Below are 15,910 nucleotides of genomic sequence, written 5' to 3'. Positions count from 1 at the left end.
TCAGGACCTTGAAAAGACCAAGACCAATGGCATCCAAATAACATGTGTTATGGTGCCCTTGTAAAACCCATGGAAGAGTGCATAGCCTACAATGCAAAGCCAGCAAATGGCAGCTCTCAATAATCTCAATGTAGATTTTATTAGAGTGTGGTGGAGAAAGGATGTGAAATACAGAGAACAGACTGGTCTGAAAGCATTGTCACAACATCAAACCTTCGTAGCCTACATCTTTGGGGGTGTGGGGAACTTTTTTCGTTCCTCTAAAGGTTTATCAGTCGGATTTAGGGCATGGCCTGACACTCTGAAGATCCCCACCTCACACTTTAAGGTAGAGACCTTACAGTGAAGGGCTGTACTCTAAAATTGATATGGTTTGTTGTACTAAGGACCAGTTGTGTTTGCAAAAACGGCATAATCATGTTGAGGGACAGTTACTGACCACTGAATCAGTCAGTTCAATACCATTTATGATTCACGAGACAGACTGTGACAGTGCATGCATTCTTTTGATGAGCTGTGGTTCTAGTTTTCCCACCCTCCTCTCTGTAAAAGGAGTGGCTTGTCAGATTGAATGCTTGTTTGGGTAACTGATCCATTCATTTGTGCCACTCGACAAGATTGCCTAGTATATTACACAAAACTAACCCATGCTATTGCCACTTCAGAAAGTGATAAGAAGAGTTGAGCTAAGTGTCTCAGTAACAGCATTGCTGGGGAATGCCAGACTTCAGGTGAGCAAGATTTTCGAATACACATTTGAAACAGAGATTTCTGATCAGTAGGCTACATTCTTTTTTTGTGTCCAGTAAATTCTACCAAGAGAGCCTTTTTAGCTGCTCTGCGTCAGGTTTTCAAAATGGGAGCCGCATTGGGTTTGCAGGAAAATAGAATCAATAATTGAACAAATTTAATAACCAAAGTAAGAAAACTAACATTTACAAAGAATCAAACATTTCCATTAGTTAAAGGTCCACTGTGTAAGATTATGGCCAGAGTAGGTATTGCTTGCAACTATGCTATTGAAACTGCTGTCTGTTGCCAAATTTGACCTTTTCATGAATATGTACTAAATGATGAACTAATATTTACTAGTATGACCAAAGTAGAGTACGTTTTGTAGCTAAAAATTTATATGTCTGGAAATTCATACAATGGAGATGAAATGAATACTTAGAATTTGATGGTGGTGGTAAATATTCATGGAAAAGGTCACATTTGTGAATGGACAGCATGACTTCTGGAAATAAACTATAAAAAAATTACACAGTTCACCTTAAGAACTGTGGTTTAGTCTGCTCTTTGAAATGGCCTCATTTAAACATTACTCCACTGCATTCATTATGTTTCCAGCTGTAGCTTCATGAATGTAAGGGTGCAAAAACTACATCAACTTGTGAAAGGTGGTGCACATACAAAATAATGTAGCAAGTCCTGTGTAAGGGGACCTTGGCTGTAATCTACTGGGAATATGAATCATATTTATGTATGAATTCATTATTCATTCATGCATTCAGTGTTACACCTGCAGCATGAGCTGTCAACCCAACAGGGATCAATCCATTCCTTTTTTTTAATCAAGAAACCTTTTTTAATTGACAAATCTTTTCCCCCCAGTTTTCTGCCAGTGGTCGAGCCCTGATAAACTTAACATTATCAATGTACGTCTCCACATTCTATCTTATCAATAACTGAAATGTTGCACATTATGTCTAGTACATGTCTTTTTGATCAAGGACAGGGTCGCAGATGATAACTGAAGCCTACTTATAGTTGCAGCCAACTTGTGTACTCAAACTTTAGCCTACTTAAGTAATTAATATAATTCAATAGAGCCTTAGATATCAAAACATTGTCTATTAACCCATCAATCTAAAATAACTACGTAATTAGGGCCTTAGTCCTCCATTTGCCTTGGGCTCCCAAAACAGCCCTGGTGTGCCCCTCCAGGCTGTTATAAGGTATTAAATATGTTAAAAGAAAAAAAATACACAATCTAATTTTGTCAGGAAGATCCCATTTCTTCCAGTGAGTATAGGCCTATATAGCCCAAGAGTGGCAGCAAGGTTACCTACCAAGACTATGGACAAGCAACAAGGAACACTTAAAGGGACAGTTTGGTCAATTTCAACATGCAGTTGTAATGCTCACACTACCCTGGACTTGTCAGTGCCTGAGATTTTCTTTTCTTCTTCTTCAGCCGTTTCCGAGATCCTGGTCATTGTAATGGGGGCAGCTCTTTGTTTACATTTCAAAAAAACATTTTTATGTATTCCCAAGAACATCCAAAAGGTTATAAAACATCAGCAGACAACTAGCAAACAGCAGTACCTTTTGGGAAAATATTTGGAGTTGGCCTATGTTTAATTTTTTAAAAATGTAAACAAACGCTGCCCCCATTAGAATTGCTCATATCTCGGAAAGGGCTGAGCCGAAAAATGTGGCATCACCAGGTACTGACAAGTCAAGGGTAGCGTGAGCAATACAACTGCATGTTGAAATTGACCAAACTGTCCCTTTAAGTTGAAAAGGTTGTCTGATCTAGGGTTGATTACAGTTGTACAAGTCGTGTTTACCCATTGTAACGCCAGGGGCGATGTTGAGTCTGAGGGTCTGTGGCAGTGGTCATAAATGGCTTACCAATTGGTCAGGTCAGCCTGCCTGGAAAGCCTTCTGATGTACATCAGGCATACACAGTGTGTCCAACTCCCCAATCCGATGTAGACACCTGCCTATTATTATGGCATTTCACAACCACATACAGTTAGGCCCAGACATATAAACAAACAATACACACTACAACAGTTTTTGTATGTGCTGCCCTCTTTTGGAGGGATCAAAAATATGGACAGATGAGACAAATTTCAGGCTGTAATTGACTGGAGAGTATTTTGCCACCAATATTAAACACAGTGGAAGTTTGATGCATGAATGCTAGTCTGTCCAATTACTTTTGGTACCTTCACATTGGGAAGCACACATAGGCCTAGTTGCAATTATATGTCTCTGATTGATTGGAAACATTGATTCAGTGCAGAAGCAAGATGGCGGTGTGTGTGTGTGTGTGTGTGTGTGTGTGTGTGTGTGTGTGTGTGTGTGTGTGTGTGTGTGTGTGTGTGTGTGTGTAGTGACTGACAGTCTCTTTGCATTTCATTTTGAAATATGTGACTGTGTCTATACAGTGATAAGACTGCTGTAACAATGGTTGCGTGTGAGAGAGTATGCAGGTGTCCAATACATTCTCTCATATGCCACCAGGGAAGTCGACAGAGGGGGACAAAGAGGTCAGTTGTCCCGGGCCAACAGAGGCGGCTGGGGGGTGGGGCAGAATTGGCTCCCCATGACATTGCAAGTATCGAGTGTGTGTGTGGGGGTGTCTTTCAGATGACTTTGTCCTGGGCCCGGCCAAAGCTGTCAGCGGCCCTGTATACCTCTGATAGAATGGTCTCTCTCTCTCACGTGTGCACGTTGTACTGTATCTCATACCTGTCATAGGTGTGGCAATCAGATTATGCCGTCGTTAATGTGTATGGGAGCATGGTGGGCATGGATATGGATCTTCCATGGCTATTTCGAATGTGCGATCGCATGTACCTGTGAAAGATGTGTACATTGACTTTCTAAGTGTTGAATTGATATTGCATTTTCTTTTTTCTTTTTGGCCTTTTTGGCCTTTTGGCCACAGGATAGTATGAGAGGAGACAGGAAACAATTGTGTGAGAGATGAGGTAGGGCTGAGGGATGAGGGATGAGGGAGGCCTTTTTTTCAGCGAAGAGGCTGCACCTTGCATACGTAGTGTTTATGAATGGCAAGATTGCTAAAGACACTATATGCAAGGTGTGGCTTCTTTCTTGAAGAAATTGCAGTAATTGCAATACCTAATGTCAATACGTTTGAGGCCTTTTTCTCAGTTCCTTTGCCTTTGTAGGGCAGTAGTGTGCAGTGCATTGTGGTTTGGTGTAGTGCAGTGTGGTCTCGTGTGGGGTGGTGCGGAGTGGTGAAGTACAGTGCAGTGTAGTGTGGTGTGGTACAGCATAGTGTCGTGTAGTGTAGTGTACTGCAATGTAATGCAGTGTGATGAGGTACAGGGCATTGTAGTTTGGTCTAGTGCAGTGCAGTGTAGAATGTGGTGTTGTGCAGTGTGGTGTAGTGCAGTATAGCAAAGTGTGACATGTAGAGCAGTGTGGTGTGCGAGCCCAGTCTCGCGGAAAATCAACGGTATGCTTCGTGGTGCCGCTACGATATAGCCTCGTTTTTCGTGGTTGGGCAACGCGCGCTGTCGTTGAGAGTGGGTGAGAAAGAGGGCGAGAGAGAGCGACCACCCGAGCAGTGTGCATTCCGGGAGGGGACCGCTGTCCTTGTGTCAGCTTCATGCCATCTCTCCCTTCCTCCAACATTGTCCCTAACCTTAACCCTAACCTTAACCCTAACCCTAACCTTAACCCTAAACTTAACCCTAAATCACTTGTTTGAAATGTTTGATTACCGTTGTTTCCAGTTAGCCTTCACTCACGCTTGATTGTTGACGTCCGTCCGCATTATTCTTCCCCCCAGAACCAAACTACCCGAATTGTCAATTCCCCCTTTCGTCAACCAACCACAAGAAACGAGGCTATTCGTAACGGCACCACGAGGCTTACAGTTGATTTTTTCTGTTTTTCCCATAAGGAATTCACAAATGGCCCGAGAAACGGTTGGAGCACATTCGTAATGGCACCACAAGGCTTACAGTTGATTTTTTCAGTTTTTCTCGTAAGGAATGCTGTGGTGCAGGTGCAGCGTGGATAGCGATCGGCTGTAAACTTGGAAGATGATGGGTTGGCCTTGACTGATAACCTCCCACCCGGACTTGAACCTTGGCTGAACCTTGGCTTTTGAAACTTCTAACCTCTTGGCCAGGACTTCTGGAAGAAGAGTCACTGTGATTCAACGGGACCTTTCCTGGTTAAGCAAAAGTTGATTTAACCACTTAACTATCACACAAATTTTATACATTTTTTACGTCTTTTACGCCAGGGGTTGCAGTTATATCCCAGTTTGGACTACACTAACACCCATGCTCTTGTTTGAAAGCTACGAGTCTGGAGTGTCAATAAATAGTCAAAAGAGCACTCTTATGTATTGTTACAAATCTGCTTGGAATAAAACACATTTCTTGAAAAAAAAGGAAAAAATGAATGTTAATACAAATAAATGTCAATGTGAAAGCAGTTCTCCCGATGAAACAAGAGAAAAAGATTTGTCTCAAGTCTTATTAAAAGTCCAGCACATCGGATCCACTGAAAACGCGTAAAAACAGGAAAAATGTGGATGTCTTGCATCCTACCGAGACCAAGCGCATCACAAGGCCAATCTATAGCACACATTTTCAGGCTGCCGGTCCTAGCTCAGAAGGCCTTCTGAGACAAGGGCTTTGCCTCCCTGTTTGTCATCATGTCTTTGTGGAGGATGAACGTGTTCACTATGACGATGTCAATGAAGTGGTAAAAGAAAGATCTGTACCACCTCCTCGTATTGTGCAGAATGGAGTAGTAACCAATCAGAGCATCCGAGAGATCCACGCCTCCCATACTTCTATTATACTCTTGTACTGCTGGAGGGACCGGCACTTGTTCCACATGCCATATGCCATCTGCTGTATGGTGCTGCATTCACTGTGGGCTTGGCGAATGCAGACTCCCCTCCCGTATCCAACGTATCGTTCCCCTTGAGTGCCGAGTGGTGATGGTCCCAGATCTGTCTTTGGGGACACCGATCCTGTGTTCGCGAATGGTACCACATGCCCATATCTTGTTATGGGTAATTCTATGATTCGGCTGCGCTTTTAAGTCCATGGATTTTATTTGCCAATTCCACTAACTGTTAACTGCATTCAGTGATTTTTTTGGACATTAGCACACATTTATCTTTCATATAATACAGAAAGTGTAGACATGGCATTATTTCAGCTCAGCAAGAATGAATATCTAATACTGGTTTTCTGCGTTTTCATGCCGTCCTGTTTTCCAAATGTCAGATTCAGTCTTCGTATTAGCATGCAAAGAAACTTGTTTTGCCCAAGACGATTGCAAATGTTGATTCACAGTAATCATCACAATATGTCAAAACTGTCAGAAAGACCACTGTGCTTTCCATTATACATGAAATTTGCCATTTTGTGTGTGTCCACGAAAACTTTGTTAACCTTGTCACGGTCTGAAACCCCCTCCATAAATCAGTAATGGTTTGGTCTTAGGCCATACGAATAACATCACATGACGTCATAACCTCTTTGGCAGGATATGGGAAGACTTTTTGGTAAGTTTTGAGCTCCATCCTTCCATAATTTAATTTATTCTTTTTCATGTTCTCATAGCGGAAAAATTGCCTGTCAACTGTGTTATCAACATATTCATAAGAATCTGAATTAGAAATCACATGTAGAAAAACACATATAAAGCATACAAATGCATTCATTGATTAAGGTGTTGTGGTGGAACTTCTGAGGTCCTCAGTTAGCACAACACCATAAAAATGGCTGAAATGTCAAGCCGTGTTACTAGAGATGGTATTTATGGCTCTTTGACGGGATCCGGATCTTAGTGGCTCGTTCCTTTCAAAGAGTCGTTCAAAAAACTGGCTCTTTTGGCTCTTTTTTAAATTATGTATTCAGTGTTAAGAATGTAATATTTTGACTCCATCTCAAGGTACTATTGTCCAAACAACAACTGATTATTCTCCTGCTTCTAAAGACCGTTTTTGCCTCTCTTTGACTTAAACAATTGTGTTTTTTTTCCAAAATTTAATTACTCTGGTCGAGGTCACGTGCTTAAAATGAATGAAAAATGAACGAAATAAAGGTCTAGTGGCTCCCCCAGCTGTGATCCGGTTCCCATCGTTCACTTCAGGGAGCCGTTCAAAAGAACCGGCTCGTTCATGAACGACACACCTCTACGTGTTACCATCAATGGTGTTACGCATCAGCTATGACAGTTGAGGAGGAGTATGTTTTTGCCAATTCATCTCCATATTGACAGACAAACAAAATAATTTTTGTTCTAGGGAGATGGGTTTGTCTGCTCTGTTTTTTCTCCTAAAAAAGTGCCTACTTGTTCCCCTGCACTGTTGACCGTAACACAGTTGAGTAACACGGTTGACTGTTTTGAAAGCGTTTTTGTGCTATTGATCCCTTATGTGTTGAAAAAATCCCATGAACAGACACTAGGGATTATCTCTGGAGAGGGAAGTCTTGTGTAAGGAGGGTGACTAAATTCAAATCAGACGTTACAGGGATTTATAATGAAAAATGTGTCAGTCTGTATCACAGTGAATCATAAAATCCTACTTATGAAGCTCAACAATCACATTTTCTATATCAGTTGCACAGATTAATGACAACATTATTGTTAAGGGACATAGGCTAAGCACTTTCAAACGTATGTTGTTTCAACTCTGTAGTATTTTTTATATATGTTAGAAATGACATAGTATTTGTCCATAACACTGTTGACAAAATAATCAAGCAAATGTTCACTTTCATAAGAGTATTTATCAAATGATTTAAGATTAAGCTTGGCAATTTGTTTGTTTGGAACCTTAAATATATACACTGTGTAAACATCTAGGTCATTTATTTGAAAAAAATACTGATAATTGACATTTTGTGTTTGCCAAAAGCGCACTGGAAACGTAGAATGACCCTTATCATCCAGCAGTTTCTGGAACAGCATTGGGCTTGTATAAAAATTGTTCACAAAGAGCTTGTACCCAGTTCCCAAAACTGGAGAGGACACCAGCTCCATGATGACATCGTAGCTCAGCCCTTTTCCAGATCCAGCTTGGTTTTCCCCCTCATAAACCATGAAGTCCCAGGTGTACCCAGATTGTGAGTCTGCTAGCACAAACAATTTGTACCCCCATGGCTTATCTTTGCAGTATTGCCGGATTCCTATCCTGGCACGGGAGGCGACCATGCGCTCTTCAATGGCAATGTTCTGGCCTGGCTGGAAGTTGGCCATGCAGTTTTGCCGGATATCAGTGTACAGGGGCTTAATCTTCAGAAGAAGGTCAAACTCAGGGTTGCCTCTCTGAGCTGCATTGAGCTCGTCCTCATCAGGGTCAGACAGATGGACATTGCATTGGTGGAGATTCATCTGAATTTACGGCCAGACATGGTTGACCCAGCCCATGGAAAGCTATACAATTCTGTCCTTCTCCAGTAGTCTGTAAGAGCTGTTGCGTGAACAAGACCCATGTAAATTATCACAGATAGATAGCTGAACATATCTGCCATGGTCAGTTCTTCCCAAAGATGTGCATGCCTCCGTCTCCCAAATTTGTTTGTGTTTCTGAGGACCGTTTGTAAAACTGCATCGGAGATGAATAGGCGGAAGAGATCCAAGATGGTATAATTTCCCCTAGTAATAACTTGCGGACCAGGCCTACGAGTTGGTCTAAACACTGGTTGTTGTGGAAGTATATCTTGTACCTCTGTGTCCTGCCATCCACGCCCATCTTCAGTTTGGGCCAAGTCTCTCCCCCTTCCTCCTGGCCTTCCAGTGGGGCGCAGTGTTAATTTTGTCAGCATTTTTTGATTTAGACGTAGTCTTAGTCACAATGACGAAAATCAATATTAGTCATAATCATATTTTAGTCCTTGCCTTCCCAATTTAGTCTTAGTCTTAGTCTAAATGACGAAAATCAATTTTAGTCTTCGTCAATTTTTAGTCATTTTAGTCATTTTAGTCAACACTGTACATAATAGAACTTCTCCACACACTGCTTCTCTTTTTAACATATACCATTGACTGTACAGAATAAACCTTCTCCGCACACTGCTTCTCTTTTTTAACATATATCACACTGTACAGAATAAACCTTCTTCACACATTGGTTCTCTTTTTCTCTATTTTATTTAACACCAGTGTTAATTTCGTCAGCTTTTTAAAATTTAGTCTTAGTCTTAGTCACAATGACGAAAATCAATTTTAGTCTTAGTCATATTTTAGTCATTGCCTTCCCAATTTAGTCTTAGTCTTAGTCTAAATGACGAAAATCCAAAAAGGGCATTGACGAAATATTTTAGTCATAGTCATGGTTGACGAAATTAACACTGGTGGGGCGGCCTACTCCTCTTCCTCTGATTGTGCCTGTGCCCCTGCCTCCTCTAGCCCTGCCATGTCCAGGAGGCCTACCCCGCGGCCGGCCTACTCCTCTCCCCCCAATCCTCTTCCCTGGGGGTATGTATTCATGTCTGTAATAGAAAACAAAGCACAGAGACTTTCAAAACATGTTACCCTGACCGAGGAGCTCTTGGCCCTGGCTGACTCGTATCAGCACTCAGTAATACACAGAAGCGCTGTCCATGGGACTTACTCAGAAACGCTGCATTCCTCCAGGGATGAATTCAAAACGGTGGCGTCTGTCTCGTCGCTGCTGTCAGGCTCTCATTCGATATCTGTTTCTTCCCCGTCGATGAATCCTGTTGGTTCAGCGCTCGCCTCAGCCGTGTTGCATATTCTTTTCCGAGAATTTTGTGACATTATGCAGAAATTCGTCAACTTGTTCTGAGGAACAACGCCAAAAAATATGGCGAATGTTGGGCAGCGTGTATGCTTTTACACTTCAGCTTCAATCACAAGCTGCACCTGTGAAGTACAGAACTGCATGCTGATTGAATGTTGCAGCCAAAGCCACCCGTGGCTGTCTGATTGTTAATTGAAACCCGTCCGTAGGGTGTCTGGTCTCATTGATTGTTAATTGAAACCTGTCTGCGGGTGTTATCACTTGCCGTCAGGTGGGAGCTGCAGCTAGGTGTTACACCTGCAGCTGCAAACCCCGGCTGCATCTGGCCATTAGCCTATGTGTGGGCCAGGTACTGTGGGGGTGTCTATTGTTGCCTAGTGCCCATGGAATGTGGTATCTGGGCGGGCTTGGTTGTATCAGCTCAGCCCTGTGCAGTGTTAGTGGGGCCTGGCAGAGTGGGGTGTCTAATGTGCCCTGATTACCCATAGCAAGTGTCTCTCGAGCGGTATAGGTGGTGTGGACATGGTGGTGGAGAAAGCTCATTGATTTGTAACCACCGACAGGGCTTTCTCCCGCCGACGGCAGGTGTACGCTTACTGGTTAAAAAAACGGTGTTGGTCCTCCCTTCTCCTGTTTCCCTCTCCCTGGTGCAGGTGTTGTGAAGATGGCCCTCGGCTGGTGCATTGGGAGATAAAGCGTCGGCACTGGCTGCTAGTGGGTGCCTGTGGCTGGGTCCTCATGCTGCTCATGGTAGCCAGCCGATTCATCAACTACAACCTGCGGGTGCCGGATGGTGAGTGACACAGACAGCGGCAGCAGCACAATCCTGAAGACGAATCTAATTATAGTGATTTAATTGGATGTCATAATAAACTGACATTTCTTAAATCTTATAGTGATTTAATGTGGCATACTGATACAGAACAGATATAGACATTTTGGCCTAAGGCAGCATTTGTCCATTTGTCATCTACCCCATTAGATCACTATAAGATTTATATTTCACATTGCTGCATTTCCCTATGGATGGTGAGTAGATAATAGGGGTGTGCAAAATAATCGTCATATCGATGCATCGCGATACTTACTCTCACGATACAATGCATCGATTCATGACAAGGTATCATGATACTTATTTTCTCAATATACTGCATGGATTCATGACAAATCATTATTTGATAACAATAAAATTCTATTTGCCACGGGTTGATTTTGTTCAGTAGAGAGTAGGTAATATTTCTGTTGTGATGTAAGCTCTCTCCCAGATGATAAAATGCTTAAATAGAATGAACCGAATGAAAGCTACACAGCAACTGACAAATAAGCTGTATTTTACACATTTACTGAAGTAAATATCGCAATGCATCACAGTAGTACATGAATCGCAATGCATCGTGATAGAATCGCATCGTGGCATGTGTATCGTGATGCGCATCGAATCGTGAACCCTTTGCCAATACCCACCCCTAGTAGATAACATGTACATTAGCGCCAGTGTTAGTATGGATTTTCAAAGAATCAGGTACAGTGAGAGTAACATGGACATTAGAAGGTTTTTCAAAAGGCGTTTTTGTTATAACCGTGCTATAAAACAATATCACTACGCCATGTTTAAGTGAGACAGTGCTGACTTAACACACTGCACTTTTTCAGAAGGCCCATATTTTTTATGATATGTTGTCACAATAATGTTGCAACTACAACACCACCATGCCCCCATGTCTTCAAAGTAGTGTGTTGAGGTGCATTGTGAAAGCATGACTTCTGTTAGTGACATCAGTTGAACTTACAGTATAATGATGACATGCTATATTCCCATTTTTAGGAAACATGAGGGCAGATAGAGAAACAGGCAGCTCACAGCTGGCATAGAGGTTGACAAACCACAGTCACCGTACATTCACATACAAAGTTCGTGAGAGCGGGCAGGGGGATGGGGGCAGCGCACGCACGAGAGGTTCACAGGGTGTTCAGTTGTCATTTTCACACCGTCTACATGCGTGTTCTATCGGCGAGATTCAGCATCCCGTCCCTGCCTTCCCAGTCCATACATTTCAATGGGAGCACGCTCACACCTGTGCAGAAAAGAAACTTCAGTACTAAGTTACAACTCGCTCTTGTCCGGGCTTTCTCTCGCGGGCCCATCCTTGCGCCCCGCTGACACGGCGCTTTGATTTTTTAACCGTTTCGACCTGACCAAGGATTCATTCGGACATGTTTTGCGTATGCCCCATGCTTGCAGTGTGAAGTGCCGTTCACCTGGTCACTGAACCACTGACCACATGAACCACTGACATTTTAATCTCACATTTAAAGACTTACAGGTTGGTGACGTGTACATGTTGTTGATCTGTGTTCCAGACTACAGTAGTAAGGCAGAGTCACGGTCCTGGCCTGAGCTGACCATCCACACAGTGAAACCTCAAAGACCAGCATTGCATTCTAACAATGTGGTAAGGCTCCTACGTGTCAAATATTGTTTTGTTGCGTTGTGTTGATTAAAAAGTACACTGTGAAGTGTTGTTTGCCACTTGAATTAGTATAAACATTGTTGGAAGCATTATAAAAAAATATTATAAGCATTAAAACATGAATGCTGTATGCTCTAGATTGTCAATAGTGTTTTGGTAATCGTGCTGCCACTCTTGGAGATATTGTATTAATCAGGGATTAAAGTATTCCAGTACCAGACCGGATCTCCGCCTCACAGTGATAAACTGTTTTTTTCCACCACACTCTCAAAAACAAATGAACACCAGAAAGTTCAAGCTCAGTATTTTTTTTGTATTTTAATCCCTGATTAATACTCATAGCACTACTGTTTAATACACATAGGCCTATGGTAAAAGTCTGGAAATCATCTCCCATCAAATAACTTTAATTTTAAAACAAAAACTTAACTCTTAAATCTGAAAAAAAAAAAGTCATGACAGAGTCTGAACAATGCGCAAGGGCATTTCAAGTTGGGAATGAAACATTCTAAGAAAAAGTTAATCAGGAAAAAGCAAGAGATGTGTAAATATATGAAGCAATTACAGTAATTAAGTTGGTTTTCATCATGTATAAAACAATTGTGCGTGTGCGGGCGGGTGTGCACGCATGCATGTACACGTTTTTTCCTCCATCTCCAGTCGACTGCAGCAGTCTTATCCACCGTCCCGTCGGACTGGCACTCAGTGGTGGAGAAGCGCCTGGACATGCTGGCCGCCGTCTGCAAGAACAGCTCCCTACGAAACTACACCCACACGCCCATCAATAAGTTCCTCCTGGACCGCATCTTCGTCTGCGACAAGCATAAGATCCTCTTCTGCCAGACCCCCAAGGTTGGCAACACGCAGTGGAAGAAGGTCCTCATTGTTCTCAATGGTGAGTGTCTGTGACTGTGTGACCCTTAGCTGTGTCTGTGTCTGTCTGTGCTTGATGCATGACGTGTAGTGACTCAGCACCAGGGGGTTGGCAGTGCACTATGTTGCATCTGTGTCCATGGTACCTGCCGGGACTGAGGAGGGCCACAACTCCGCATGAATGCGAAAGCTCCTGACACGGATGCAAAGCCCACAAGACAAATGCAGTGCACTGGAGAAGGAAGGAATTGCTCATTAAAATTGTGTATATTGTAAGATATTGTAAGATTTGTTATTGGTTCAGTACTATTGTACGCTAACCAAAAAGTGTGACACTCTTTTTTTGTATTGTTTTCCTCTGTAGGGAAATACTCCAAAGTGGAGGACATTCCAGAACCATTGGTCCATAATCATAAGAAGAATGGCTTGCCACGCCTTTCATCCTTAAAGGAGAACGAGATCAAAGAAAGGTCTATGAAAATCACCTTGATTTCTTTGACACCTTGACATTTAGTTTTTTTCTCTAAGTTAATGCATCATATTGCTATATTGAGTATATTGGTATATTAAGCATATAATCATGGTATAATGGTACAGTATGTCACAGAAGTGAGTACACCCCTCACATTTTTGCAGATATGCAAGTATATCTTTTCATAGGACAACATTAAAAAAAAAAATCACTTTGACACAATGACTAGTGACCTGTTAACAACATATATAACCGCTTAATTTTGTTGTTCACTCACAAAAAAAGCAAATTTGTTCATCTTGGTCTTGTCAGACCACGATATGGTTCCAGTGATCCATATCCTTGGTCTGATCATCTCGCTTGAACCCAAGATAAACAAATGTGTGTTAGATGGTGTCAAGCTTGTGTGGTGGTAAACAAGTGAGTTTTTTTTAAAGTGTTATCTGGCTAGTCAAGCATGGTAGTGGGACTGACATGGTTTGGGGATGCATGAATGCCGTCAACATTGGAAATATCAATGTCAACATGCACTGTGACTACTGAAGCAAATCATGATACTCTCCATAGGATTTCATTCAAATCTCACACCCATCTATTTTAGCCAGATGCAGACTCAAAATGTAAAAGTTCAATGTAAAGAATTGCACACCAATGACCTCCCTTTTAATCCCTTTTCATTTTGAGACGATTCGGGCCTTCTCCGACACTCTACAGGATTTTAACCTGGGGTGAACACACTTTTTGTTACATGGCTGTATTTTGATTTTTTTGTGAGTGAACAACAAATGTAAGCGGTTATGCAGTGTATATGTTGTTAACAGGTCACTAATCACTGTGTCGATATGACATTTCTTTCATGTTGTCCTATGTGAGGGGTGTGCTAACTTCTGAGACATACTGTATGTCTGTAAACTACATGACATTGAACTAATTTGCCTTTTGTTGTTCTTCGAAACAGACTGGACAATTACTTCAAATTCTTCATCGTACGTGACCCTTTCGAGCGCATCATTTCCGCCTACAAGGACAAGTTTGTGAAGAACCCGCGCTCTGAACCCTGGTACAAGCATGACATTGCGCCCGCCATCATCCGCAAGTACCGCAAGATGCGCCAGGACACTGAGGACTCGAGCGCCCCCCGACACGCCCGAGGACTGCGCTTCGAGGACTTTATGCGCTACCTGGGCGACTCCGTTGGCCAAAAGCAACTGAACAAAAAGTTCAGGCAGTATGTGATCCACTGGATAACGTACGTGAAGCTGTGCGCCCCGTGCGACATCAATTACGACGCAGTGGGCCACCACGAGACGCTGGATCGCGATGCGCCCTACATCCTCAAGGCGGCTGGCATCGACAACCTGGTGTCCTACCCCACCATCCCGCCGGGCATCACGCGCTACAACCGCACCAAAGTGGAGAGCTACTTCTCCGGCATCAGCAAGCGGGACATCGGCCGCCTCTACGAGCACTTCATGGGGGACTTTGAGCTTTTTGGCTACCCACGGCCTGACTTCCTGCTTGACTGAGTTGGCGTTACAAGGAGCGCTAGAGAAAGCACCTTCTATCAGAGGCGGATTAACTGAATTGAGAAATTGATATGGCCCGGCGTGCATTTCTCTATTCTGCCTGCACTCTAGCTTAACTTCCTGAAGTACCTACTGTATGGATCAGTGGGCTTTTAGGGAATCGTTTGGACTGAATATGTGGCAGGACTTTTACTCTCTGAACCCGGGATGGCAGCCCTCTGCCTCCCATTAGGCTAATGTAGCATCCATCTTAGCATGAGGTACAGGTGGTAGGGTTGCCACCTCACTCTGACAAAAATCCTGGACATTTTGACCATCAAATCGACCTTTTTTCTTAGCGGCGCACGGCCCTTCGCACATCTACCCAATCGCCCTTGTGTGCTGAAAATTACATTTTTGCCAGCCATTTATTAAGTTAATTGCCTAGCAACATAAGGGTCATTTCACGTGAAATCAGACACTTTGGGACCCGACCGACCCGGATTTCAATCATACTTGGTGTGCCTTTTTAGTAGCAAGGTAGCACCCCAGAACTGCATTGGTTTGAATCTGACACTAATATTAAGGGAGAAACAGACTAGCAAAGGTTTACATATGAGGGTAGGACACTATACATTCACACAATGTGTGTCATAACAGTGTAATTATAAAGTCATAGATGAGTCATTAACATTTTCTCAATGTCATGTTCATGAAAAGTTGACATTGTTTGACACAATCGAATGTCACTCAATGGCAAGAGTCATGCAATGTTTATGCCATTGATATTATGTGGATGACATGTCCATGACTGCGTTACGAAGCGGTTATGACACTCATGTCATACGTATGGCGCAGGCATCAAGTCAAGTGTCCTTTTTTTGTTAAGAATGCATATAAAATGAAATGATTCATCTCTGCGCAAAATAATTGATCTTAAATGCATCATATTATTCAATGAAATTTCCCCTAAAGCTGCTGTTGTAGACATGGAAAAGTTAGGACAATTTATGGCCCAGGATTTGTCATAATCCCTACATGACAATGAAAACAGTGCACTGTATGTATTGGAGCAGGGCTGTAGTCA

The 15,910-nt window shown here is 42.6% G+C and overlaps 1 protein-coding gene across 1 annotated transcript; it reads left to right on the top strand.

The window, feature by feature from the left end:
- The first annotated feature begins 633 nt into the window (after positions 1-633).
- LOC134443757 (carbohydrate sulfotransferase 10-like) lies at positions 634-15,081 on the top strand. Its single transcript, XM_063193366.1, has 6 exons — positions 634-731; positions 10,156-10,295; positions 11,864-11,955; positions 12,634-12,868; positions 13,211-13,316; positions 14,277-15,081. Exons 1-6 carry the CDS (start codon positions 718-720, stop codon positions 14,842-14,844), a joined length of 1,155 nt encoding a protein of 384 aa, XP_063049436.1. The 5' UTR covers positions 634-717; the 3' UTR covers positions 14,845-15,081.
- The last annotated feature ends 829 nt before the right edge of the window (positions 15,082-15,910 follow it).

Source organism: Engraulis encrasicolus, unplaced genomic scaffold, assembly GCF_034702125.1.
Source record: "Engraulis encrasicolus isolate BLACKSEA-1 unplaced genomic scaffold, IST_EnEncr_1.0 scaffold_369_np1212, whole genome shotgun sequence".
NCBI classification, from domain to species: Eukaryota; Metazoa; Chordata; class Actinopteri; order Clupeiformes; family Engraulidae; genus Engraulis; species Engraulis encrasicolus.
The sequence above is the reverse complement of the archived record's forward strand: the minus strand, read 5'-3'. Positions and strand labels throughout refer to the sequence as shown.